Genomic DNA, 25,947 nt, shown 5'->3' on the forward strand with positions numbered 1-25,947 from the left:
GTGTTGGTTGGTTTCACGTGTGCAGTGCTTGGAGTGGAGGCTATGAAGGAGATGTGTGGGTGAGGATTAGCTGGACAGCCCTGGGAAGCTACTTTATTGTAGCTGCAGTGAAGTTTTGGGGGTGGTCCCTGGCCCCCTTCTCTGGCTATATCTTGGTGTCCTTGGACTTGGCTACTTTCCCTGGGGTCCTTCTTTTTACCATGGCTGTTGAGGGTGGGTGGAGGTTTCACTAGAGCTGTTTGTTCTCTCTGGGCCCTGCTGTCTGAGATTTTGGGGTGGACTTTAGGAGGGGTGAAATTAGCTGCTAGAGGAGCTCTGCTGTGTGAAACTGTATGGCCAGGCTCTTCCCTAATGTCTAGTTGTCTTCATTTCTCCCTATACCTCATCCAATCATTCTGCTTTATGCCCCCTTTCTCCTGCCTCCTTTCTTGGAAGAGGGGACCAGTTGTGGCCAGTTTCCCTGTGAGATTTTTTCACAGCCCTGAGTGATGCAGCCAGGTCAACCTAAGTTTTAGGTCTAGACTAGGCCTGATCTGCTTCTTTCTTATGTGCTTTGATGAGCAGTGAAATAGTTAAAGCCCTATCACTGGCATAAGAGCCAGCACTCACTGAAACGATTGGGGCAGCTCAGGCCTATCAGAGCTATGGCTACAAACTTTCCACAGACATGGCTTTACTCTTTGCTCTGCTCTTGGGAGAGGTGCTGGTGTGTGTTCCTGCCAAGGAGAGCCCCAGTTTATGCCCTCCTCCATAAAGCAACATCCTCCAGATAAAAAGGACAGACATCAATTTGAAATTAATCTCCAATGAGTGGGGGTGGGGACCTGGAGCAGAGTCTGTGTGAGGGAGTCTCCCTCTTAATGAGTGAGGGGGTTTGGGAGAAGGGCTGTGTGAGGGAGTCCTTCCTCCCCCTCCACCTATCATGAGTGAGGGGGTCCCAGGGCAGCATCTGTGGGAGAGTTTTTGCTTCTCTCTGCCGATGAGTGAGTAGGGCTGCGGGCAGGGCCTGTGTGAGGAGGTCCCCAGTTCAGGGTCCGTGTGAGGGAGTATCCCCACCTCCCCCCCAAATTGGGGGGGGCAAGTCAGGGTTTTTGTGAGGAGTCATGAGTGACATGGGGACCTAGGCCACAATCCGTGTGGGGTGTCCTGGATAACCACTCAATCTCCCTGCATGTGCATTCCTACAGGGACTGTTTATACTTCTCAGAGGCTTGAGGGGGATGGCCTCTTCCTGAAGGGGCTGCTGGGATGGCTGTAACCAGTGGAGGTTTCATTACATAGCAGATGGTGCTGCACTCCACCATATAAAGGTAGGGCAGCAGGGCTAAGTTGTTTTTGGAGTGGAATGTTGATCTGTTTTGCACTTCTGGAGTTTGCAGCAGAAGATGTGAGAGTGAGGATCTGCTATGCAGCTCTGGGGTGGGGGAGGGGCAGCTTTATTGTAGTTGCAGGGTAGCTTTGGAGGTGGCCTCCAGGGCCCTCCTCTCCTGGCTGTTTGAGTGAGGTCTTCGGACTCGGCTGCTTTCCTCAAGCCTCTGCTCTTTCCCCAGGTTGTCTGGTGGGGTTATTCCTGGACCCAGCCACTCTTTCTGGGACCTCCAGTCTAGGGTCATGGTCACATTTACTAAGCCTTAGATAGGGTGAAGTGAGACCCCAGAGGAACTCTGCTGTGGAAAACCATATATAGCCCTTCTTTAATGCCCGCTTATTTCCCTCCCCTCCATCCAATCATGCTGCTTCACATCCCTTCCTCCCCATTTTTGGAGATGTGAGGAGGGGGGAGGGCATGGGGTCTGCTTGAGGCCAGTGTCCCTCACCTTCCTTCTGACTGATTAACCTAGTCCACACATTCCTGATCAGCATGCGTGGGAATCCTTATTGTCTTGCACTTAACCATGTCTTTCCCCAGTGATGGCTATGGGATCCCTTCAGGCCATTTTTATTACTCATCTTCCACTGTCTCTTAGCCTGTGTTTAAAGCACTCCTAATATAGACTGTCAGGGATTTGTGTGTGAATAGGCAGGAGCAGCACCTGAGTAAATGCCCAAGTTAACTCTGCAATGGAGAAATATTCTCTCCCATGCTCACAGCACTGAAAAGAGTTTCAGTGCTTGCTTAGAGCTTCAATACGATCCATTTCTTGCTTTCATGCTTTGTTGGGCAGTGAAATAGTTGACATTTGAAGTATCAATTGGCATCTATTTTAGCACTCAGATGAGTGGGGCAGCTCACACCTGTCAGAGCTACGGTGCAAGCTCTCCACAGACATGGCTTTACACTTAGGTGATTCAGCTCTTGGGAGGGATGTCTGTGCCCTGTGAGGGCAGTAGAACACCATCCCCTTGTTGTTTTCCCCACACACCCCTAGCACAGGACGACAACAACATGATTGATTGGGGGTAGTGCATTCCAAAACAAGGGCACAAGTGGTTAACAGACCACCTGGGAGGGTTTGAGCCATTGAGCAGAGTTTGGAGGAAGAACAAAAGAAGCTGGAGCTGCCCCAGATGGACTTCAGCAGCACAGAAAGATACTGAAGCCCAGGGTTGTGCAGTCAGAACTGAGAGCTGCTTGAAGGAGAGCCAGCTGCTGTACTGGTGATTGTGTCCACACAGGTCCCCTTTTTCAGAGCCAGACCCACCCTTTTGAGCTTTCAGCGCACACCAGTGTCTGAGTGCCTGGAAAGGTTGGACTGACCCGGGGTGGGTTGCACTGATGTGGGGCAGAAAGTCTGTGTGCCTCTTGATAGGTTAGAGGTCAGGGCTGTGGGGTGTATGTATTGCTGGAGCTGTAAAGTCTGCTAGAAATTCTACCCTGGATTTACTCCCAACTTTGCCTGGGTTAGATAAAAGTGGTGTTCTGTTATAGTGTGGTACCTTTTACGGGGGTTAATGGCTAGGACCTTTCCCCCAAATTAGGGAATGCCACACCTGAAATGCTGATATGTATTGCTGCCAAGTAGACCTAGCAAAATCTTCCAGATACAAGACAGTCACCAGTTTGAAATTAATTCCTAGTGAATGGGGGCAGATGGCTGGGGACTGTGCGAGGGAGTCTCCCCACAGCGAATGAGGGGAACTGGGTTAGAAATTATCCCCCAAGGACTGTGGGGGAGGGGGCAGGCAGGCCAGGCCAGAGTCTGTAAGGGAATCTCCTCCCAAAGATTGAAGGGAGCTAGAGACAGAATCTGTGTGGGGAGTCCTGGGCAACTAAGTTGCCTGTGACTGTGCACTTCCTGTTCCCTACTCAACTTGTGGGGGACTTTCTAGTTGCACAAAACAAACACCCCTGCTCCTTCCCTGAGGCCCTGACCCCTGCTTGCTCTCCCCAACCCTCACTCACTTTCACCAGGCTAGGGCAGGGGATTGGGGTGTGGGTGGGGCCAGAAATGAGAGGTTTAAGGTGTGGGAGAGGGCTCCAGGCTGGGACAGGGAGTTGGGGTCTGGGGGAGTGAGGGCTTCGGGTAAGGGTGTAAGCTCTGGGCTGGGGCTGGAGATGAGGGGTGTAGAAGGAGGCTCAGGGCTGGGGCAGAGGGTTGGGGGGGGGGTTCGGGTTGTGGGCTCTGGGAGGGAGTTTGGGTTGGGAGGGACTCCAGGGGGTTGGGGTGAAAGAGGGGGTTCTGGGCACAGGGTCCTGGCAGCACTTACTGCAGCTCCCAGGAACTGGCCTTCAGGCCCTTGTGACTGCTAGGCATATGGGAGCCTCTGCATGCTGCCTTCATGCCTGCAGGCACTGGCCCCCACCTCCCATTAGTCATGATTTCTGACCAATGGGAGCTGCTGAGCTGGCCCTGGGGAGGGGGCAGTGTGCAGATCCTCTCTGGCTGCCCAGGGACCTGGCATCTGCTTCTGGGAGATGTGCGGAGCCTGGGCGAGCAGGTAGCCTGCCTTGGCCCCAGGCCCTCACTGTACCACTGACTGGACTTCTAATGGCCCAGTCAGTAGTGCTGACTGGAACTGCCAGGGTACCTTTTTGACCTGGCATTCCAGTTAAAAACCGGACACCTGGCAACCCTAAGGTTGAGGTGGGGGCGGTCTCCCTGTGGAGGTTGTTGAGAAGGCTGTGAGCTGTGGCCATGTTGCTGAGGTTGCTGGTCATGCTATATAGAGGCTGGCTGTGGGAGCAGGTTGTTTTTGGAGAGGAGCATTGGTCAGTTTCTCTCACACAAAGCTTGTGATGAAGGCCATGAAGCAGATGTAGGGGTGAGGATCTACTGGGCAACATCTAGGGTTGGAGGCTACTTTATTGTAGGTTTGGGAGTGGCCCCTGGACCCTTTCTTCTGGGTCTCTGGAGTGTCATTGGGCCCAGACACTTTCTTTCTGGGACTATTTCTCCCCTCCAAATCCCCCCAGCCCCACTCCCAGGGCAGCCTGCACCCGAAACCCCTCATCCTTGGCCCACACCCCCCATGCCCCAATTCTCTGCCCTAGCCCTAAGTTGCCTCCTACACCACAATCCCCTCATCCCCAGCTCCACCCCAGAGCCTACACGCCCAGACAGTCCTCAGCTCCCTTCTCCCTGCCCCTCTCCCCGGCATCCCAAACCTCAGCCCCATTCCCACCACACATCACCTCCATATTGGTGCACATAATAAAATTCATTCTGCTCATGGACATAAATTAAAGGGAATGCTACCCAGTCCATACATTACTGGTAAGGGAGTGTGGGGATCCCCACTGGGCCTGTGTCACACTCAGCAATGTCTCTTCTCAGTGATGGCTACGGAGTCCCTTCCATTCATTTTTTTTTTGTATTCATCTTCTGCTGAGTTCAGCCTTGTCTAGGTTAGGAAAAATAATTTTAAACAATACATGACAAACTCTATTTTAAATATCACATAAGCTTTGTTTAGACTAGGATATGAAGGTGAAATTTCACTGACAAAATAACATGGACAAGGCTCCCTACTCTCAACGCCACTGGAAGCTCAGCCAGTTTGTAATGTGTCCTGTTGTCAACATTACTCTTTCAGTATATTAGCTATGCCATGACTAAGAGTTGGCTGAGGAGATCTCTGGCCTGCTGATACTGTCTCTTATTAAACGTTGGAATACTAGGAATATTCCAGAAGAGGGTTAATGTTGTAACTATGTTCAAAAAGGGTGAGCTCGATGACCCAGGTAATGTCAGTTAGCCTGATATCAGGCTTAGCAAAATATGGGATTTAACTGAGAGAATTAAAAGGAGAGAAATGTAATTAATGCCAATCAATGTGGCTTTATGGAAAATGTCCTGTTATACAAACCTGATTCTATTTGAGATGACAAGATAAATGTAATTGCATAGATTTAGTATACATGAGAATATGAAATCACTGCTGATAAAATCTGCAGATGACGTGAAGATTGGCAAGTTGTAAATCAGGACAGGGCAGTCACACAACATGATCTGCATCATTTGGTAAATGGATGTATTAAAATGCATTTTCTTGAATGTGCCAAGTGCCAGATTAGAAATTTAGGAACAAGGAATGCAGGCCATGCTTACAGAATGGATGGAGGCCAATATCCTGGATGATGGGTGACTCTGAAAAGGATGTAGCAGTTATGATGGGCAAGCAACTCAATACTAGCTCCCAGTGCAATGTTCTGGCAAAAAAGGGCTAATCCAATGCTTGGATATATAAACAGGGGAGTTAGAAAGTAGAAATAGGGAAGGGGATTTTTTACCTCCTGTATACAGCACTGATACGACTGATACTGGAATACTTGCATATAGTTCTAGTGTCAATATTTTAAAAAGGATTGAACAATTGGAGTGTAGGAAAGAGCCACAAAAATGGTTTGAGGGCTGGAGAAACTGATTTATGTAAGATCTCACTGCAAGGCAATCTGAATTAAATAGTTACTACAAAAGACTGAGGTGACTTGATTACCCTGTAGCAGTTCTTGTGCTGGAAGAAAATACCAGGTGTTAAAGAGCTTTTTAATCTAGTGGAGAAAGGCATAATAAAAACCAACAGCTGGAAGCTAAAACCAGAGAAACTCAAATTAGAAATAACTAATAATAATACAAATAACAGATTTGTAGGGGATGGTGATTAACCATGGAAACAAAATGCCAAGGGAAGTGGTGGATTCTCCATCTCTTCAGATCAAGACAGGATGCCTTTCTGGATGTTATGCTGTAGCTATACACAAAATATTGGGCTCGTTACAGGGGGTAACGGAGTGAAATTTAACCTCCTGTGAGATACAGAATGTCAGACTGGATGATCAGATGTTGTCTTCTGGTCTTAAATTCTTTGTTTAAAAGTCTGTTTTAGCAAGTGTTAATAGGAAACAGAATCTTTTATGCCACAACTGAAATGTTGTGCCAGAATGCTGCTATAATTCACCATTGTTATAGCAGTTAGCAATTTTTGACTTGCAGTACCATATCTACTTCTAGAGTGGCATAACTGTCCAGTTATTGACTTGAATGTGGACCCTGACCTGTTGACACACCTCATGTGAAGGCAAAGACACACATTTGGCCTGTCATAAATATTGACTTCGTACACACTTTACAATGCTGCATATGCATTGGAGAATAACACATTCTATATATATTAAATTAGAAGTAATCTTAATTTATTAGAAATGATGCCTTCATAATCAAAATAATTTCACTTTTAATGAGACTTTAAAAGGAGGGTAACAGTAAAGGAAACAAATTTGCATAAATACTTGATAGACCAGATCTGAGGCACCTACAGATACACATTCCAAATAAATAAATGCTCTTACTGAGGGAGATTAGCTTTCAAATCCCTAATTATGTCTCACAGTGCTGCTGCATGTTCTATTAACTTGACTTTATCGTTGATAAACCTTAAGCCAATCCACAAAAAATGCAAGTGTTGTCCATTTTGTGAATTGTTCATTTCTAAAAAATAAACCGACTCAGGACGATGCAACTTCAGTCATTGCTTTCTATACTGCTTCCCTATCCTCCCCTTCTGGTGTTAAAGATTGTAAATCATTATCCCTATGCTCCATTCTCTATCATAAAGTGGTTGAACTAGCTTTCCTTTCTTTTCCCCCATCTCCTCCCCTTTTGCAGCTCCATTAATACCTGAGCTCTGCCACTGTTGATCAGCTGTTCTCTCCTGCTGATATGTTGTGATGGAGCCACAGAGAATTCTGTAACCATGAGGATGTCTTCCCTAGGAAAAAAAGTGTACTTAACTTGTTAGCTAACTGAAATTAATACACTTCTGTCAGGAGAGCCTTGCTGAACCTGAGAACAGGCCACTTTATACCTCTGCTATCCTCCTGTGCTACAGCTGGGTGTGCAGAGCCTGTTCCCCTTATGGTAGGGCCAGGTTTTGAGTGGGGAGTCTGTATCTCCATGCTCCTTTCCCTTCTTGGCTCCAGCTGGTACATATACTCTTTACTGCCCCCACCACCTTCCCTTCTTGCGTAACCCCTCGAAGTTTACCAGGTGCGTGGAGAAATCTGTAAGAAGTGGGACTTGGTAGCTGAGTGGTGAAGTATGTTCAGATGTGCCACTGGGACATGGGTGGTGGTTGTACAGCAGATTTATGGTCATTTGGTGAAGGGGGTTCCTGAGATACAGCACCTCCAGAATGAACTGCTTATAAATTTCATAATGCTTTAAAATTGATATGTCAAAGAAAATAGCTTTAAAAATTGGGGTGGAGTTTGTGCTTCAAATTCAGTGTTACTTGATGATGTTCCCAAAATGCATTCCCAAAAACTTTTTAGTTTTAAAAATGTACTAAAATTCACATGGATAGTTAAATTGTCTTGAATGTTATCCTGCAACAGGGACAGGGATATACTTTTGGTGAAAATTTGGGATCGTCTGGCCAAAGGTACAGATAGAGCCCCCTGATAAAGAGCTCATATTAATACTTGATTTAAAGCCCATCTGCATAAAGAGATTCATTTTGAATATTGGTATGCTGCAACAGTGGCTGGGCTAGGATACCTTTTATGGGGGCAGGGGAAGAATGCTCATTGCAGAGGTGCAAAATGACTCCTCCATCTCAATCCTCGTATACTACAGAAAGTTATGCAGAGCCCCTTCTCCTACACTACCCCTGAAGTGAAGCAGGAAGTCTGGAGCTCCCGCTCTCCCATTTACTGCTGGTAAACATGCTCCTCACAGCCCATTTCTTACCATTTTCCCTCTTCCCCATGTCCTTTCCAGCCCTGCTTTGGAGCTGGTGGCAGAGGTGTAGTGGGGTCTTCCCAGGAAGGCACTTCATTCCTACCATCATAAGTACTTCATTCATGCCCCCAGATTACCACCAGTTTTCTCAGAAAATGGTTTATAAGGCTAATTTTGCTGAACTTTAAATGACTCTGGTTTACTGTATCTAATACGTAACTAAAAGTAAACCAGTACTGAGATGTTTGCTGCATATGTCTTCATCTTGCTGGGTGTGGAGTTAGCAGGAAATAAATTGAAAATGACTAGAATTTGAAAAAAGGTGGGGAAACAGAACAAAAGTAAAACTTGAAAGTAGCCACTGTTATCTTTACTGGCCCAGTGACCAGCTTCATCCACTTGATTCTATATGTAAATGGATTGAATTAAGGTCTTGAGTATGGCAGCAGTAAATTTGTTTTCCTCCTGCATCTATATTGGTTACTAAAATGTAATGCTTTCATCATCATTGCAGTGCCATTAATTTGACCTCTTGCATTTGGATAAGCTCATGGATAATCATTACTTTTTCTTCAGTCAGGATTAAGTCCGACTTCTGATTTTGCACCTGCTTGTCACTGTGGGTGAAAGAGCAGAGGTTGGTTTTGAAAGTGTAGGCTAAAGTGGTGTAACCATTGACTACAGTAAGAGTACCATTTCTGGCATTGTGGTTATATTTAACATTACTGTTTCCTTCAACAGAAATTCTATGCTGGAGAATCAGCCTCAGAAGCACTATGGAATAACATCTCCAATTAGTTTGACTCCTCCTAAGGAAATAGATTATATTTACACTCAGAAATTAATTGAAGCCATGAAGCCATTTGGAGTATTTGAAGATGAAGAAGAACTAAATCACAGGTATAACTTTTAATATAATTGAAACACATTGCTTGAATATGTTTTAAAACTAAGTCTAATGATGATTCTCATTGCAGGCTGATTGTTCTTGGTAAATTGAATAAATTAGTCAAAGAATGGATTTCAGAACTCAGTGAGAGTAAGGTAAACATTTTTAAAATTCCAATTCAAGTAATTCTCAGTCTTGTATTCTGGATTCTGTCCTCTTCCTTCCTGCAAAGGAATAATAATTTTTCCATTTACATATTGGGCAATAGACTTTGTAGCAATTGTCACTCACCTTAAGGTTTGGAAGATTTTAACTACCTAGATCCTTAAACCTTTTTCTAGCAATTAAGTGAATTTGTAAATTGTCTGTAACTAAATCATCTCTGTTTAGCAATACAAATTAGAACCAGATAATTATCTAATGAGTATAGGGCCTGGCAAAATGAGATTTTTTTTCTAACTTCCATGATCTTATCAATATGTTAAAGATTTTTTGCTAGTAAATATTTTTTTTTTTTTTAGTTACAGGGGGTGGGGTGAGGGTAGTTCTGACAGCAGGGCTGCAGGGGGCTCCTGATGTGGCCAAAGGTCCATAGCCACTGGAGCACAAGATTTGGGGGTAGGTGCAGTCATCCTGGCTCAGAAAAATATAGGGCCCCCCCCTGCCAGGATTGTAAAGAGCAGGAAGAGCCCCAGCTGTGGGTGAGGCCACGCTGCTGCTCAGTACTTCCTGTCTGGGGATAGCCTCCATGCTCCTGGCTAGTGAGTAGGCGAGCAGGGCTGTGACGGTGGAGCTGCATAGGGCTCCCCGCATGGCCACAGAGCTGGTGACACTGAATCCCTGCAAGGCTGGGATCCTGGTGGATCAGAGCAGAGAAACCCTGGCCAGAGCTGTGAGGAATCATCATCCCTAACCAAGGAGGAGGCCACCTGCTGTTAACTGGCTCCTTTCCTAGGGATGGCTCCTCCTCCTCCACCCAGTCCTGATCAGTGGGCTCTGCTCAGCCTGGCCAGGATCGCAGTCTTTCTTCACCTTGTTCCTGTGGAGATTGTGTCACTGGCCCCACTCAGTCCCCAGCCAGCAGTGTGGAAGTTGTCTCTGGGCAGGAAGTGTTAAGCAGCAAGGTGAGCGCTGCCACCGCTTCCTTCTTGCAGCCTGGAACAGGAGATTCTGCTCTGCCCTGCCAAAACCACAGCCAGCCCGTCTCCCTCCCTCATCTCCTCCCCCACACCACTGCCTGCAAGGATCAGATGCCGCCAGTCCTGAGGCAGTGCAGGGAGTCCTCTGAAGCACTACTGTCACAGACCCACTTGCTCCAGTAACAACAAGGCTGCAGAGGGCTCCCTGCATGGCTGCAAGACCAGTGACACCTGATCCCAGCAGGCATGCCCACTGATAGCTTTTTTTGTCAATTTCAGCATCAACCGAAATTGACATTTGCTGACCCTTACTGATTAAAATGTAATACTGCGGAGCCTCTCTGTAAGGCAGAGTGTGACATTCTAGCCTTGACCAATATTTTAAAAGTATCTCAGTCTAGCAGTGAAATAACTACTGGTAGCTCATCAGTTATGACCCAGTTTATATCCTATACTGGGTGTATTTAACTTTTTACATGGCTCTTCAAAGTCACATAAATGGAAGTATTTTACCTACACTGCAGATGTTACTTCTATAGTAATAAATGCTTTCATTGTATTTTTGTAACTCCACCAGGAAACGATTGCCACTGTGATTTCATATTGCTGTTACTTCAGTTGGCTAGAAAAGATTGTTAGGAAATGGGTAACAAAAATTCTTACTCCAGTCATAACCTTTTGTACCTGAGCAATCAGTGTGTTGCTGTTCATCAAGGCAGCCTAAGCTAATGTCCCTACATACAGCAATTTTTATTTTTGTTTAGAAATTGCTGAGATCTTATTCTCAAATTATTTCATCTGTAGTAACTGCACTTTATCTGTTGAAATCTTACTAACTGCCAAAACAAGCCAACTTAAGCTCTTTCATAGTGCTAATACAGCCTGTAGGGCTTTTGACCTTGGAAACCAAGAGCTTTATTTTAAACTTGTATTTCTGCTCTATTTATAGAACCTCCCACCTTCAGTTGTAGCGAATGTTGGTGGGAAAATATTCACGTTTGGTTCCTATAGACTTGGAGTACACACCAAAGGTATTTACCTTTTTAAGTGTCTAGTCATGCACTGTTTCAGACGAACTGCGTGATTAACTGAAGATGTATGGGATATTTTTGCAGGTGCTGACATAGATGCTCTTTGTGTTGCTCCTAGACACGTGGAAAGATCAGATTTCTTTCAGTCATTCTTTGAAAAGCTAAAGGTTCAAGATGGAATCAGGAATTTAAGAGTAAGTTTTCTACTTGTATTCAGAGTAATAAACTTATCCATGTTAAAGGGACACTGTCAACTAAACTCTTAAACTGACCATTTTCACAGTTACAGTTGCTGACAGCAGTCTTCAAATAGTATTGTACATAAACTCTAAGGTTGCAAAGTCAAGCACTCTAGGTAGGAAATATCAGGATAAAAGTTGCCTGTGCAACTTTTATCAACCCCTTTGTATATCTGCATTATGACAGTGGTTAGTTAGATGATTATATATTATACTTTCTACAAATTACAAATTTTGTGTGCCTAATTTGAGACACCCTGAGAAAAAGCATGTCCTAACTGGTTAGCATTATACTGCGCTTATCATGTTTAAATCACAATGCCCATTGATTTCACTTGCAGTTGAGTGCTCAGCATTTCTGCAAAATCAGGCACAAAGGTCTAAAGTTGGGCATCCAGACAATGAGAAACGCACACATTTAGTGAAATTATTGGTTTTACGTAACTTGCCTAGATTACATAGGAACTGTGCAGCAGAGGCAGGGATAAAATTCAGTTATCCAGGGCAGCATTCATCTGATTTAACCAGGAAACTGTCCTTCCTCTTCCTACAGTCCCCTGCCTGATTCACTACATGCCTTCCAGCTTCTGCAACACATGGCAGGAGTCCTATAGGAACAACCTCCTTTAATATACATCCCCAATTCATCCTCCGAGCATGTCCATCCTGTGTACTGAATGAGGCAAGGGTCCTGCAGAAAAAACTAAAACTGTATCATAATACAGGCACACAAGGGGGTCAAATGGAGGTTGAACAGGCAACCTTAACTCTGGCATTTCCTAAATTCTGAGTGCTTGATTTTTAAGAGCATTAAGGTTGCAATGTTTTTTGTAACTTCCTATATTAACAATAAAGGGCAAACTGGAAAAACAAACTCCCTCATGTTGCATTATAGTGATAACCACAGGGGTCATCATCAAGGCTGGAACATTTAAACCTGCCACGCAGATTTTGCCCACTTAAACTAACTGGGTAACTGATACTGTAACCATTATGGAATAAAACTAAACTGAAGCATGTGAAAGAAGGCTGGTGTGTCTCTCCTCTTCTCGCTATCCCCAACAACATATTATATACCCTGAATCAACAGCTCAGATGTGTGAACTGCTCTATTCAACTCAGTAGATGTTCACCTCTCCCCAAGCTTGTGATAGGAATGAAGCTGGCTGGTTCTCATTCCAGTCTCAGCAGTGTTCTTGGTTCAAGCTCCCACTATGTTTGTCCTCAATTCTCCATCCAGAGGGACATGGCTTCCTCAGATGACAGTTTGGGAAAGGAGCCGAGAGAAGGGGAGATCTGGTAAGCCTCCCTTCTCCCAGATCTGAAATGGGAGTTGGACACAGGGGCAGGAAAAGGGGTTTAGATACCCACATGGGCAGGTGTCTTCTAGATCCTGGCATACATAGGAGAATATGGGACTGACAAGCCTCACCACCCACTTCCATATCATCCCTTACCTTACCACTCCCCTTATACCCAGGGCTGCCCAGAGGATTCAGGGGTCTGGGGCATGGATGGGTCTTTGGCGGCAATTCAGTGGCAGGTCCCTCTTGGAGGGAAGGACCCACTGCCGAAGAATGAAGCGGCAGCAGTAGAGCAGCCTAAGTGCCACCGATCACAGCTTTTTTTTTTTTTCCCCAGCTGCTTGCAGCGCTTGTACTCACTAGGCGACACTCTGAGGCTTTGGCAGCACTTCAGTGGTGGGTCCTTCACTCATTCGGAGTCTTCGGCTGCACTGAAGGACCTGCCACTGAAGACCCAGAGTGAGTGAAGGGCTGGCCACTGAACTGCCACCAAAAACCCACAGTGGCTCACGGGGGGGGGGGGGCGCTCTGCAGTGCCCAGGGCCTGGGCAAATTGCCCCACTTGCCCCCCCCTCTCTGGGTGGCCCTGCTTATACCTGCTCCTCATCCTGAGTCCCCCAACCCTTCTCCCCTGCTGGGAAGCATTTTCTTGTGCAATATTTTCTTTTCAAAGATAGTTTGAGTCCACTCACAATACATGTTCCCAAAATTTAAAAAATAATCCTTTGACAGAGGCAGATTTTTAGAAACATGCTTACATTTTTGTCCTGATTTTATATTTTTGGCTAATGGCCAGATTAGAAGTTACTGTGCTCGGTGTTGCTCAGGTTCAGTGGTAGTAATATGTACCTTTGAGCTTCTCGGGTCCTGTGCCTCATGGCTGGCTAGCAAGCCTTTGGGGCTCTTTCTGCACATACACAGTGTAAACAGTTGGCACGTGAGCATTAGGCAAGTACATCCCTAGAGAGCAAAGCTTCCTGGGAAATATTATTCAGTTTTGCTCCCCCAAAGGTTTAGTGGGTGCCTTGCACTAGCTGGAATAAATGTCAAGCAACTGAGACCATTTTGCACATGATCAGAGCCATGGCTTGATTCCCAAGTCTGTGCAACAAAGTTGACTGACTGGCAACCTTAAGACCAAGCTTTGGGGGGGGGAGGGGGAGGGTGGGATGGAAGCTGTCTCTTAGGAAAATAATCCTAAACTTGGTTCAGTAACTCTGCCCAGTGGGTCCCCCCCCCCGAGTTAATCCTAGTTTCAGTATCTAGCAATTGGTGGAAACCATAGGAGAGAACAGAATTATCAGACACACAGATAAATGCGATATATTGGGGAAGACTGTAATGATCTTGGGGTTCATTAAATAACAAACCAATCAACAAGAAAGGAATAAAACTTTTTAATAAAACAAACTGGAGAGCTTCTGTAGTGAGCTGCTGAACTCCAAATTCTGTGTGCTCAAGGCCTGCCTCCAGGGCACAGCTCCAAATTCCTATGTTCACAATATCTCGTATGGGGAGCATCTCTAAATTATATTCTTCTACAAACATCCCTACAGACTCAACATGTCTTTTGTAAAGGGAAGTCAAATCTTACCAATCTATTAGAATTCTTTGAGGGTGTCAGCAAGCATGTGGATGAGGGTAAACCAGTGGATGATAGTGTACATGGACTTTCAGAAAGCCTTTGATGAGATCCCTCACCAAAGGCTCTTAAGCAAACTAAGCCGTCATGGGATAAGAGGGAAGGTCTATTCCTGGATCAGTAACTGGTTAAAAGATAAGAAACAAAGTGTAGGGATAAATAGTTTCAGTAATGGAAACAGAGAAATAGTGGGTTTTCCCCCAAAGACCTGTACTGGGACTTGTGAGGTGGCAAAACTTGCAGACAATACAAAATTATTCAAGATAGTTCAGTCCAAAGCTGACCAAGAAGAGTTAAAGGGATCTCACTTGACTGAGCAACAAAATGGCAGAATAAATGCAATGTTAAGTGCAAAAAGAAAAAAACAAAAAACCCAACTACACATATATAAAGGTGGTGTCTATAGCTAATTTAGAAAGATCTTGGAGTCATTGTAGATAGTTCTCTGAAAACATCCATTCAATGTGCGATGGCCATCAAAAAAAGTTAGGAACCATTAGGAAAGGGATGAAAAAACAGAAAATATCACAATGCTACTATATAAATCCATGGTATGTCCAAACCTTGAATGCTGCATGCAGTTCTTGTTGCCCCATCTCCCAAAAGATGCATTAGAATTGGAAAAGGTATAATTTTTGTTGCCCTTCTTTGTTAAGGGTATGGAATATTTTCTATATGAGGAGAAATTAAAAAGACTAGGACTGTTCATCTTAGGAAAGAGATGACTAAGGGGGATATGATCAAGGTCTATAAAATCATGAATGGTGTGAAGAAAGTGAATAAGGAAGTGTTATTTACCCCTCCACATAACACAGGAGCCACCCTCTGATATTAAGAGACAGCAGGTTTAAAACAAACAAAAGTAAATGCTTTTTCATACAAGTTACAATTAATCTGTGGAACACATTGCCATAGGATGTTGTGAAGGCCAAAAGTATAACTGTGTTTAAAAATATTAGGTAAGTTCATGGAGGAAATCAATGGCTATTACAGAAGACGGTCAGATGCAACTCCATGCATGCTCTGGGTATCCCTAAACCTCCAACTGCCAGAAGCTGGGACTGGATGACAAGGGATAGATCACTTGAAGTTGCCCAGTTCTCTTCATTCCCTTTTGGTCATTTGGCACTGTTAGAAGACTAGATACTGAGCTAGATGGACGACTGACCTAGTATGGCCAGTCTTATGTTCTCTCGTACTCCAAATTTCAAGGCAATCCAAGTAATCATGTACATTTTACAGCACCTAGAGGAGTCACATTTCAAACAAAGCTTTCATCAACTTTGAAGATAGCTGAGCATTAATTGTTGTCAATTGCAATCTTACTGAATACAATAGACAAATGTAAACACCTTTTTTTTTAAACAGTGGACTTTCCACCTTCCCAGGAGAAATGGGAAGACTTGTATTGTATTGCATATATACAAAGTGGTCTAGCAAATTAATTTGTTAGTATTTTTAAATGCTGGTAAAATACTTTTTTCTGGCCTTACACCCAGGAGGTAACAGAAGGTGAAACACAAGACTTGCTTTTAAAAATGCAAAAACTATTCGGCTTTTTCCCTTCCTGCTTTACAGGCAATAGAAGATGCATATGTACCAGTTATCAAGTTTGAATTTGATGGTATTGAGGTAAGAATTAAAACTTAGTGTCTAGTTAAAATGCAGATTATTGGTTTTTTGCTTTGGAATTTGGATGATATAACACTGGTTCTGGTCTCATTGGCACAACAATCTATTTTTCAAGGTTATTCATTAGACCTTGGAGTTCTAAGGGCTTGTGTACACAGCTCGGCCATTCAGATTACAGGGGTGTGAATTGCAGCATGCATGAAAGTGCTACACTGTAACTGCCACATGTGGACACTGCTGGCATGAACTAAAAGGCACCTGGCTTGGGTTAGGACTATGTTAACATGAGCTAGGTGCCTTTTAGTTCATGCCAGCAGTGTCCACATGGGGGAGTTGCAGCGCAGCACTTTGGTGCATGCTGCATTTCAGACAAGCCTTAAGGGATGTCTACACAGCAAAGAAAACCCCCTGACTGGCCTAAGTCAGCAGACTCGGGCTGTGAGGCTGTTACATTGCTGTGTAGACTTCCAGGCCTGGGACACTAGGACTTCCCCCCCTGCAGGGTCCTAGAGCCCAGGCTCCAGCCCAAGCCCAGAAGTTTACACAACAATGAAACTGCTCCACAGCCTTAGCACAGGCCAGCCACAGGTGTCTAATTGCTGTGTAGACATACTCGAAGAGCTTGTCTCCACAAACATCAAGCTGGGGTGTGAATCCAGCCCGCAGTAGTTTGCTGCAGTCTCATTGTGTGTCCCCTGCTGACGTGAATTAACAGTCTTCTTTCAAAGAGGACTAGATCAAAGCTTTTTAACAGACTGTTTAATGTATATCAGCAGAGTACTTAAACAGATAGTCTTAGTGTGGGCTAGATTCACACCCCAGCTTGCCACAAACTAATTGTTCACATCCTTAATTGACTACAAAGTTAGTCAGGCTCTCATGCAGGCCATGCCTTTGCCCAGATTGCATTACACTAAACTTCTATTTTAGGGTATGTCTACACTAGAAATGTAAATTGAGCTATATTAGGTTGATTGACAGCCACCACAGTAATTATTGCTCTGGTGCATGTCCACTCTACCCTCCTTGAGTCAGTTTGCGTGTCCTCCCCAGGGGTGCTTCCACTGATCTAAGAGAGGCAGCGTGGGGAGTTCAGAGGCCTGTGTCTCAGCTTCTCTGGCAGCTTGGCCCACGGGCTCCCAGTGGGCTGCCCCCATCCCCGTTTCCCACCAGGAATGGGAAGGGGGGAGAAGCTGCTCACAGCTTTTTGGCTCCCCACTTGGGAGCTGAGAAGCCTAGTCAATTTCCAGGTGGGGAGTGGAAGCATGGTCCAGTAGTCCAGGGATTTTTGCCCCAGCTCCTAGTCAGGAGCAGGGTCTAGCCACCCGGGGTTCCTGCCCTGAAATTGACAGATAGGCAACAGCTGATGTAAGTAACACACACACTGCATTGCCCTAACTACATGGACGTAAGCCCTACACATCTCGTGAAGGTGGAGTTATGATGTCAATGTAGTAGGGCACTTGCCTCATTGGGAGCAAGGCTGTCGTGTAGACACTGACATAATTAGGTTGACATAAGCTGCCTTATGTAGACCTAACTGTGTAGTGTAGACTAGGCCTTAGTGGAAAAAATATCTGCAGGATAAAAATAAGAGCTAGCGTTTTGGGTTACCCCCTTTCTTCTTCCCTCTGCCCCTACAATATGTAGCATGAATTGACTGGAGTGAGATGTGCTGAGACTTTCAAGGAAGAACATATCACATTAATGAAGCAAAACAGACTTGCCACCTTTTAGAACAGGATTTTCCAGTTTATGTCCCTGAGGCTGCTTGTGACCCTTCAAGGAAACTTACTTAAATACACATTTTCTTAAGAATTAAAAATGTGTTCCCTGAGCCAGAGACTTTTAAAATGAAGTCTTTGAATTAGCTCTCACTGCAGTGGGGGAAGAGTGTTGCAGAGGAAGGCAGTTCTGTGGAGTAGTTCTGGTGTGAGCCAGATGTATGCTGAGCAGCTACTGTCCCTTCTCTGCTGTAGCCACTTACCTTCCTGCTGGCTGGCTACCATATTCCAACAGAGGGAGGCAAGTGGCTCATTTGCTCCTGTCTGCCAGAGACCCAGAGCAGGATTTTTGTCTCCAGAAACTGTCCCTGAGCAAGGGAAGGGTTTTCTAAATGCAAAAGCTGGTTCTCCTCCCCCACATGGTTACCCTGGGAAAGACAAAGCTTGGAACTAGCAACCAGTTCTCTCTGAATCTCAGCCCCAGATTCCTTGAGTCATCTGGCAAATGGGCCCTTAATGACTAAGACAAAGCTGGGGAAAGGTGCAAGCATATTCCAGTAACTCTTGGGGCTGTGCAGGGGGAGCCGTATGAGCTGGTTGAATACATTAGTTGGGCAGAATAATAAGCAGGTAGCTGCAGAAACTAGTTGATCAAACAGCGAGATAGCGACATGGGACAAACATGAAAGTTTGAGGTGCAAAAATTAAGGTGGTGTCAAACAAAGACTTCTAAAAGTTCCTCATTTAACTCCCGGTTCATGGTGTTTGCCAGTTGCGGGAAATGCTGTCAGAAGTAGTGTGTCTGAGGATCAGGGTGCCACTTACTTGTTCTATGTGCTAACATACTTGTTCTATGGTTAATACGTAAACAGTACGTCACCAGAAAGTCTTGGTGCTGTATATTGGTGTAGACTTTAACTCTTTACAAATGTAGATTATTGTTTACAATTCCACTTAAACTGTCTAAATACTAAATATACATCAAGGAACAGGAGCTGCAAAATGAGAAGGAGTTTCAGAAAACTTAGGTAATGACTGGGGTTTTTTTAATCTTTCCTGTTTTGGATCACTATCTAAACAAGATATTGTATTTTTGGGTCCTTATTTCCTTGAGATTAAGCACTGCTTTCATATAAGTATGTCAGATTGCTATTTCTCTTCCCTGAAAAATGAATTGTAGTACTTTATTGCCTTAATGTGTTGACAGGACAAGTCAGAATACTCAAAGCAGTATGTCTGTTCTGATGGGCAGATACCTTCTAGAAAAATGAAACTGTTGGCAGAGCAGTATAGTGTTGCTGACATGACTAAATCAAAATCCAAAAATTCAGAGGATAGGGGATTAAGAAACAGTACTGAAAACTGTAAATATTGATTTTAAAAGTTAACTGGTTAAATGATTAAAATTATATCATTTAACCAAGGTCACTCTGGCCGGCCTGGCATGGCAGGGGCTGAGGTAACAGTTAAGGTCAGTTAACGGTAAGCGTAATGCTTTCCGGTTAACCTTTTACATCCCTACTGAAAACAGCATCTGGTAATTGTTGCTTTTTTTATAGCAAATCTTCCTTGTCTGAGTCTAAATACTTCCTGACATAGTGAAAAAGCACACATGGCTACATAGCAAAGGATATAAAGTTCAAGGCCCACATTCTTCAAGCTGAGCTTTACATGGCGCACATTAATGGGAGGAGCATGGGCAAAGGTTGCTCTAAGCTACCTTTGAATTCCCCCAATTACAGTTGTGCTGGGTATTGCATAATAGGGGTCTGCAGACTCATGTATCTTATGCTAGCTGTTCCTGCATGCAGGGATCAGCCTCACAAACACCTTGACTATGCCCCACATGCTGGATCACAAGGAGGGGGTGGCATAAGATTATTATTTTTATTATAGTTCTAAGTCACTCAAGGATTCCCAGATGTAGGGAGAATGTGATGCTCCAATGGCTCAAAGAAGCTTTAACAGGCAGAAGAATCTGGTCCTGAAACTTTATCACAACATATGAACTGTAACGCTGACTTTTGTGTATTTAAAGACTATTCTCATCATGAAAAGAGACACATTTTTTAGAAAGTACAAACAGGGGCAGCTCTAGGGATTTTGCTGCCCCAAGCATGGCAGGCAGGCTGCCTCCAGCGGCACGCCTGTGGGAGGTCCACCAAAGCCCCGGGACCAGTGGACCCTCTGCAGGCAAGCTGCCGGAGGCAGCCTGCCTGCTACCCTCGCTGCGCCGGCAGAGCACCTCCCGCGGCTTGCCGCCCCAAGCACTCGCTTGGCGTGCTGGGGCCTGGAGCCACCTCTGAGTACAAAATAAACATAGCATCTGTAATATCACAGGAACCATTAATGCAGAAAGAAAGTTACCCAGCCTTTAGTCATGTATAGCAGAGCTGGTCAAACTCTTTAAAGAGAGGGGCTAATGTCTGGAATAGAAAAGTTCCATTTTTGGCTTTCAATGAAAGCTCAATTTGTTTAGAAAACCTCCACTTCTTGAAAATTCTGTTTTGAAACTTAAATTATAGGCAAAATGTTGTCTTCCCTTTTAAAAGGGTGGAACAAGGGAGAAGAGTGGCCTTTCCTGTCAAAAGAAAAAATGTGAAATTTCAAACAAGCCAAAAAAAATGTTTTCCATGAAACATACTTCTTGACACCTCCAGTATATGTCCTGTTTTCTTGATGTATCTAATGCATTAAATCCTAATAATCTGGTGATGAACTCTCCAGATTTGCGCAGTTGTAGCATTTGTTGAGGAGAACTTAAAATTGTTACTTCAGCTTATACTTCTCTATAGATGCAAAGTATAATGCACTTAATTTTTTCTCTCTAAGATTGATCTTGTATTTGCAAGGCTGGCTGTACAGACTATTTCTGATAACTTGGATCTTCGAGATGATTCACGTCTACGAAGCCTGGATATAAGATGTATACGAAGCTTGAATGGTAACTTCTGTTTTAATCTTAAATCTGATAACTTTTATTCATGTGAGATATGAACATATTTTGTAAAATGTTAAGTTGAATTAGAAATATGTTTTATTTACAAATTACTGCCTTTTCCAAGTTTATACAAAAAAGACATTACTCCTGTTGCATAGATTCCTAAGATTCTCCTGTATGCTTTATTGGATGAGATCTGAGATATTCAGATACCACAGTGATGGGTAAGTTAAAACAAAATTCTCAATAGATCAAGGTTCGGTTAGTTCTGGATATTAGATGCTTTAATAAGTCATGCAAACGTCTGACCATACCCACCATTTTCCTGCTTCTTTGTTCACTGTGCTTATGCGAGTTGGTTGCCTGTTCCACTACATGGGGAGCTGTATTCCAGTGCTGTTGTATGTAAATAGCTAAAGCATTTGACATGAGGTGATACCTATAAAAGTAAACTATTGCTATGAATTACTTGAAGTCTTCTGATATTTTGAGCTTAACCTCGCTACTCAGCAATCCTGAGTTCTAATTGTGTATGGCTGTTAAAACTGACTGACTTGACTCTCAGATCCACCTCCGCCCCCAAATGATCTCATGCAGAATGGCCTTTCACTTGTTAAAAATTGGTTGATTATAGCTGCAGCCTAAACTCTAACAACCTGTGATATTCACAAGGTATATGGATGCATACTGGAGGATACTAACATGTCTGCTAACCGTATTTATAGTAGTAAAATATGGATTTCATTTATAAAAGCAATACTATCCGATGCTTACCTTAGAAACCTTTTCACCAAGACAAAAAAGTGGTAAACTAGTAAAAAACCTGAGATGATTAAATTTGCAATCTAAATCTCTCTTGCAGGTTGCAGAGTTACTGACGAAATTCTGCATTTAGTGCCACACAAGGAGAACTTTAGACTAACGCTTAGAGCAATTAAACTGTGGGCAAAACGTGAGTAAAACATACAATCATTCTTGATCTCTACCCAGAAGCTTAATTGTGCTTGAAAAGTTCATGAAAAGTCTAGATAACTAAAGGCTGAGAGTGACATGTCTAACCACTTGAGGAATATTTCATGGGCTAACTCAGGAATCTTTTAAAATGCCAAACTTGCCATGTATATGATTTTATTTCAAAACTAAATTTTATTCTGACATGCTAAAGTAGTAAACGCTCCATAGAGTATTGAGTAGTCATGATGCTAGGTAAATAGTCATAAGTAGAAGGTGAGGCAAATGTCTCCGTGGAGGTCAAAGTAGCTTAAGCATGTTCATATATTTGTCATGAGAATAGCTGAACACAACCTTTTTTACACAATAACCCTCTACTTTTCATGGGCCTACTTACTCAATCAATTATATACATTTAACTAACATTCGTCTTTGAATCTCCTCTGCATATTTTCACTCTTGGGATATGTCAACCAGTGCAATGTGGACAATGGAATTTTCTGGTAAGCGTACTCATTAGAGTGCTCCCACACCTTCCTGCCCCTCACCCCAGTGTTTGAGTTCATTCTGAGGCTTTGGCACCAAATGCTGCCTCAGCCTCTTCCAACAGCAGCAGACAGATGGATGTGGACTTATCTAGATCTCTCAGAGCCATAGTTCTTTGTTAGTGCCTTAGTGGTGGATGGGAAGGAGTGTTTGGTTTTTTTGGTTTGTTCTTTTCTTAAGATTAATCAATTAATAGTGTTAGGTTAGGTTTTAGGGTAGTTCAGATATTCAGCAGGACTTTTTACAGATGTCCATGGCAGATCTGAAGATGAAGAAACATGGCTTTAAAAGATGTCCATGTAGTCGGAGATCCTTACCAGATGTCTTAAATGCCTTGGGAAAGGCATTCCCCTTTGCCTTGCACTATTTATAGTATGTTCATTCCCCAGGCCAGAAAGAGGCTAAACAGACTCCAAGCCGCCTTATTGCAGGAGGCTTTGACTGCCAGACCTCTGGAATTGTAGGTTTTGAAGAGATCTGAAGGAAAGGATAGGAGGCCTGACTAGGCTGAGTATTTCTGCATCCAAGCAGAATACCACGGTAAAGGTGTCTGCCTTAGCACCAAGCTCTGGTTGCAAATCAACAGAGCCATCGATACCCAAGACATCAAATCTGGTTCCAAAACACTGGAGCCCCTTTGACATTCTGTGGGGCAATCCAGACAAGTGGGGGGCTGTCAGCACTACCCTCCAAACTTAGGTGCCTCATAATGCTTTGCTGCTGTAGCTCTCATCTGAGCCACTCAGACTTCCAGCACGCAGGTAAGATCCTGAGTATCTATGTATACTGAAGCCTGTCATCCACACATCAGTCACACTCTGTCTTCCACCAGGCTTGGTTTTCACTTTCAAGGTGACCCTAACATATTACCAGTCCCGAAGTTTCCCCCAAAACATGTTCTGTACTGTCCAGCCCTGGCCTGGACAGTCCCGATAACTTAGAGGGGCAATGGATCCAATATTTCTATCCTAAATGGAGTTACCTGCACAGTTTAAAACACTGGATTGGTTTTGATTAAAGAATGAAACCAACTTATTTAACTACAAGGAGATAGGTTTTAAGTGAGTACAAGTCTAAAGTCATAATGTCAGAAATGGTTACAAGAGAAACAAAGATAAAATGCTTCCTAGTACTAAAACTTAATAAACTAGACTTGGTTCAAGGTGAAGTCCCTTACATGTGTTCCCAGTAACATTGCTGACTGAATTCTCAGGCCAGAATCTGCTCCCAAAGGCTGTTTCTTTCCTCTTCTTAAGGGAAAGAGGTGAGAGATGGTTAGGAAAAGATAACTTCGGGTCTTTGTGACTGAACTGTAAAAGTGAGGGGCACTCTGAAACATTTTTCTGAGGGTTACCCTCAATTAAAGTTCATTCCCACTGTGAGAATGGAGAAAAGGAGTCTGATGGTAAGAGGTTCCATGCTGTTTACTAAAATGTAGATTAATCTGTTCCTACCCTGCTTCTTTGCCACAGAATCACCATTTGACAGGTGATTGCCCATTAATTTTGACATCTGGCTAGAGGCATCAGCTTGTCCTTTGTCTTTAAGAAACTGGCTTACCCAGACTTATCTGGTAAACACATTTCAAGCCTAATTTCAGCTTATGTTCATAACTTAACATATAATGTTGCTATACACATTTCACTATGATCTTATTCAGCAGCAAGTTGTTAGTTTTCAAATTATACCTCACAAAGCATATTTTGTACGAAGATTACAATGGTTTGTAGGGAGGCAGTTTCAGATAAGGGACCCAAACAGCCAGATAACATACCAGGACAAAGTATTTCAGTTCCAAGGAAAAGGAAGGCTAAATCAAAACATGTCTGACCTTCTCACTCTGGTGGCTCATCAAAAAATTCTCACTAATTTTCATTATTGGGTCTGCATTTTGAAGAAGTGATAAGTTGATAGGTGATGTCAGAGGTAGATTTTTTCTTCACAACACTGTTCCCCTGCTCAGTTTGAGAATGACATTCTGTTCTTCATTTTATGAAATAATGCCAGATTGAGGTAAATGGCCAGATTGGCGCATGTTGCCATGGGCATCCTGCCTGACTCCTAGTTTCCCTAACCATTCTCAAAAGCCAGGATTCTGGGTTCCAGATCAAGGGAAATCTAGCTGTACAGACTTGAGACAATTGGATCCCCAAAATTTGAAACACTTTCCCACATTAGTATCTGGTACACCTTCTGAAGAAAAGGAGGATCCACCTCCTCAAGTGGAGTTTCAGCAAAAAGAACAAGAGTTGGAGAGATTCTCTTCCTGATGAGAATGTGAGTGGTGCTTCTGCATCATCCCCTTCTGAGGACACTATCCAGTTTCATGAATTGGTGAACAGGAAGGTGCCAGTTTTGAAGTTCTTCCAGTGGTTGCAGACATGTCATCCACTCAGGTGTGCACACTCAATGCACCAAAGCTGGAGAACTTTACTTAGTAGTACATGGCAGAATGGCACTCACGTCCTCTGGCCCCTTGTAGGTCCTCCTCATGCTATTTAAGGGCAGCCCCCTCAGTTCCTTCTCACCACTTGCAACTGGGTTTGGTGCATTCTGTGTAAAATCTTCCCTCACATTTCACTGTTTGTGCTTTGCTGTGAGCTTGTGTATATAGTTTTAGAAGTACCCTTAGGCTAAATCCTAACTAAATTAATACTGATGTGATGCCCTCACCAGCTTTTAAATACTGCCTGTTGTGTGGGGTAGCTATCTGTAATAGGGACCCCACACACACACACTGTGTTTACTCTGCCTTGGAGAAGGGCACATTTTAAAGGAAAGTGCTCCATCAGTAAGTCATTCAAAGAGAACACTTTAGAGACTTGTGCTTGAAGCAGCACCTTAAGGAGCAGGCCATGAGCTTGCTTTGGTACTGGAGACCTCTGCCAACTGTCCAATCCCTCAGCCCACTTCAGAGCCGGTAGGGGTGGCTGTTCCACAGCCAGATTTTAATTTCTATCTTAACTGGAAGAGAGATCATTCTCTGAGGAAAAGGAGTCACAAAATGGATGAGAGCCATTGCAAAGCTAGGAGAGATTCCTCCTCCTCCTCTCCTAAGAGGAGTGCAGACTGATAGACATTCCTCTAATACACAGGATAGAGGGGGGCTGTCTATCTACGCTCTGGTACCAAGATGAGAACAATTGGACAGCATACTGTCAAGTCTGGTACCAATGACATTGGTGTTGTCAGACCAGAAACAAAATCGGTGTCATCAGGCAAATCTGATTTGCTTTGCCCTTCAGCCCCAGACATTCTATTAATTCAGTAGCACTCAACTGTGGTGGCCTCTTCTGTGTTATCAGTACCTCATAGACTGGGTTACAGAATATTCACTGTCAGCACTGTCTTCTGCACTGCTTAAAAATCAGAATCCAGAGCTGAGTTTGGGCCCCTTCATTGGTACTGAGGGGTCATCCCTGCAGCTACCATTTTCAGTAATGGTCAGTTCAGAAGCAGACCACATCTGCAGGACTGGTACCGAGCTTGACTTCATGACTGATGTCCATTCCAATGTCGTGTGAGTGTAATACCCGCTACTGCTACTCTAGACACCATCGTCAGCATTGATGCAGCCTGCATGTTGGGCTTCAGATGAGTCTGGATGTTTGCTTGCTCTACCTGAGTGGTTACTTAATTGCCACAGGACTGCTTGGAAGATTCTTCAAGAGAGGATTTGGGAACATCTGCCTCTCCGTCACCTTCAAAGTACCATTCTCAAAAGTCTTTGAGACCTCCTGGGGATCACTAGCAGTACAGAGATAAGCACTACTCCCACAGTAGGGATAA

General features: G+C 43.9%; 1 protein-coding gene across 1 annotated transcript in view; it reads left to right on the forward strand.

The window, feature by feature from the left end:
• Window positions 1-738: 738 nt before the first annotated feature.
• Window positions 739-25,947, forward strand: part of PAPOLG (poly(A) polymerase gamma) — a 78,140-nt gene continuing 52,931 nt past the window's right edge. The window contains exons 1-8 of the mRNA XM_075064431.1: window positions 739-806; window positions 8,862-9,020; window positions 9,098-9,164; window positions 11,098-11,179; window positions 11,264-11,373; window positions 15,943-15,996; window positions 20,553-20,664; window positions 21,524-21,613. Of these exons, the coding sequence (XP_074920532.1) occupies window positions 739-806; window positions 8,862-9,020; window positions 9,098-9,164; window positions 11,098-11,179; window positions 11,264-11,373; window positions 15,943-15,996; window positions 20,553-20,664; window positions 21,524-21,613 (742 nt within the window). The remainder of the gene's footprint in view (window positions 807-8,861; window positions 9,021-9,097; window positions 9,165-11,097; window positions 11,180-11,263; window positions 11,374-15,942; window positions 15,997-20,552; window positions 20,665-21,523; window positions 21,614-25,947) is intronic.

This window comes from Chelonoidis abingdonii, chromosome 3, assembly GCF_003597395.2.
Source record: "Chelonoidis abingdonii isolate Lonesome George chromosome 3, CheloAbing_2.0, whole genome shotgun sequence".
Classification (NCBI taxonomy): Eukaryota; Metazoa; Chordata; order Testudines; family Testudinidae; genus Chelonoidis; species Chelonoidis abingdonii.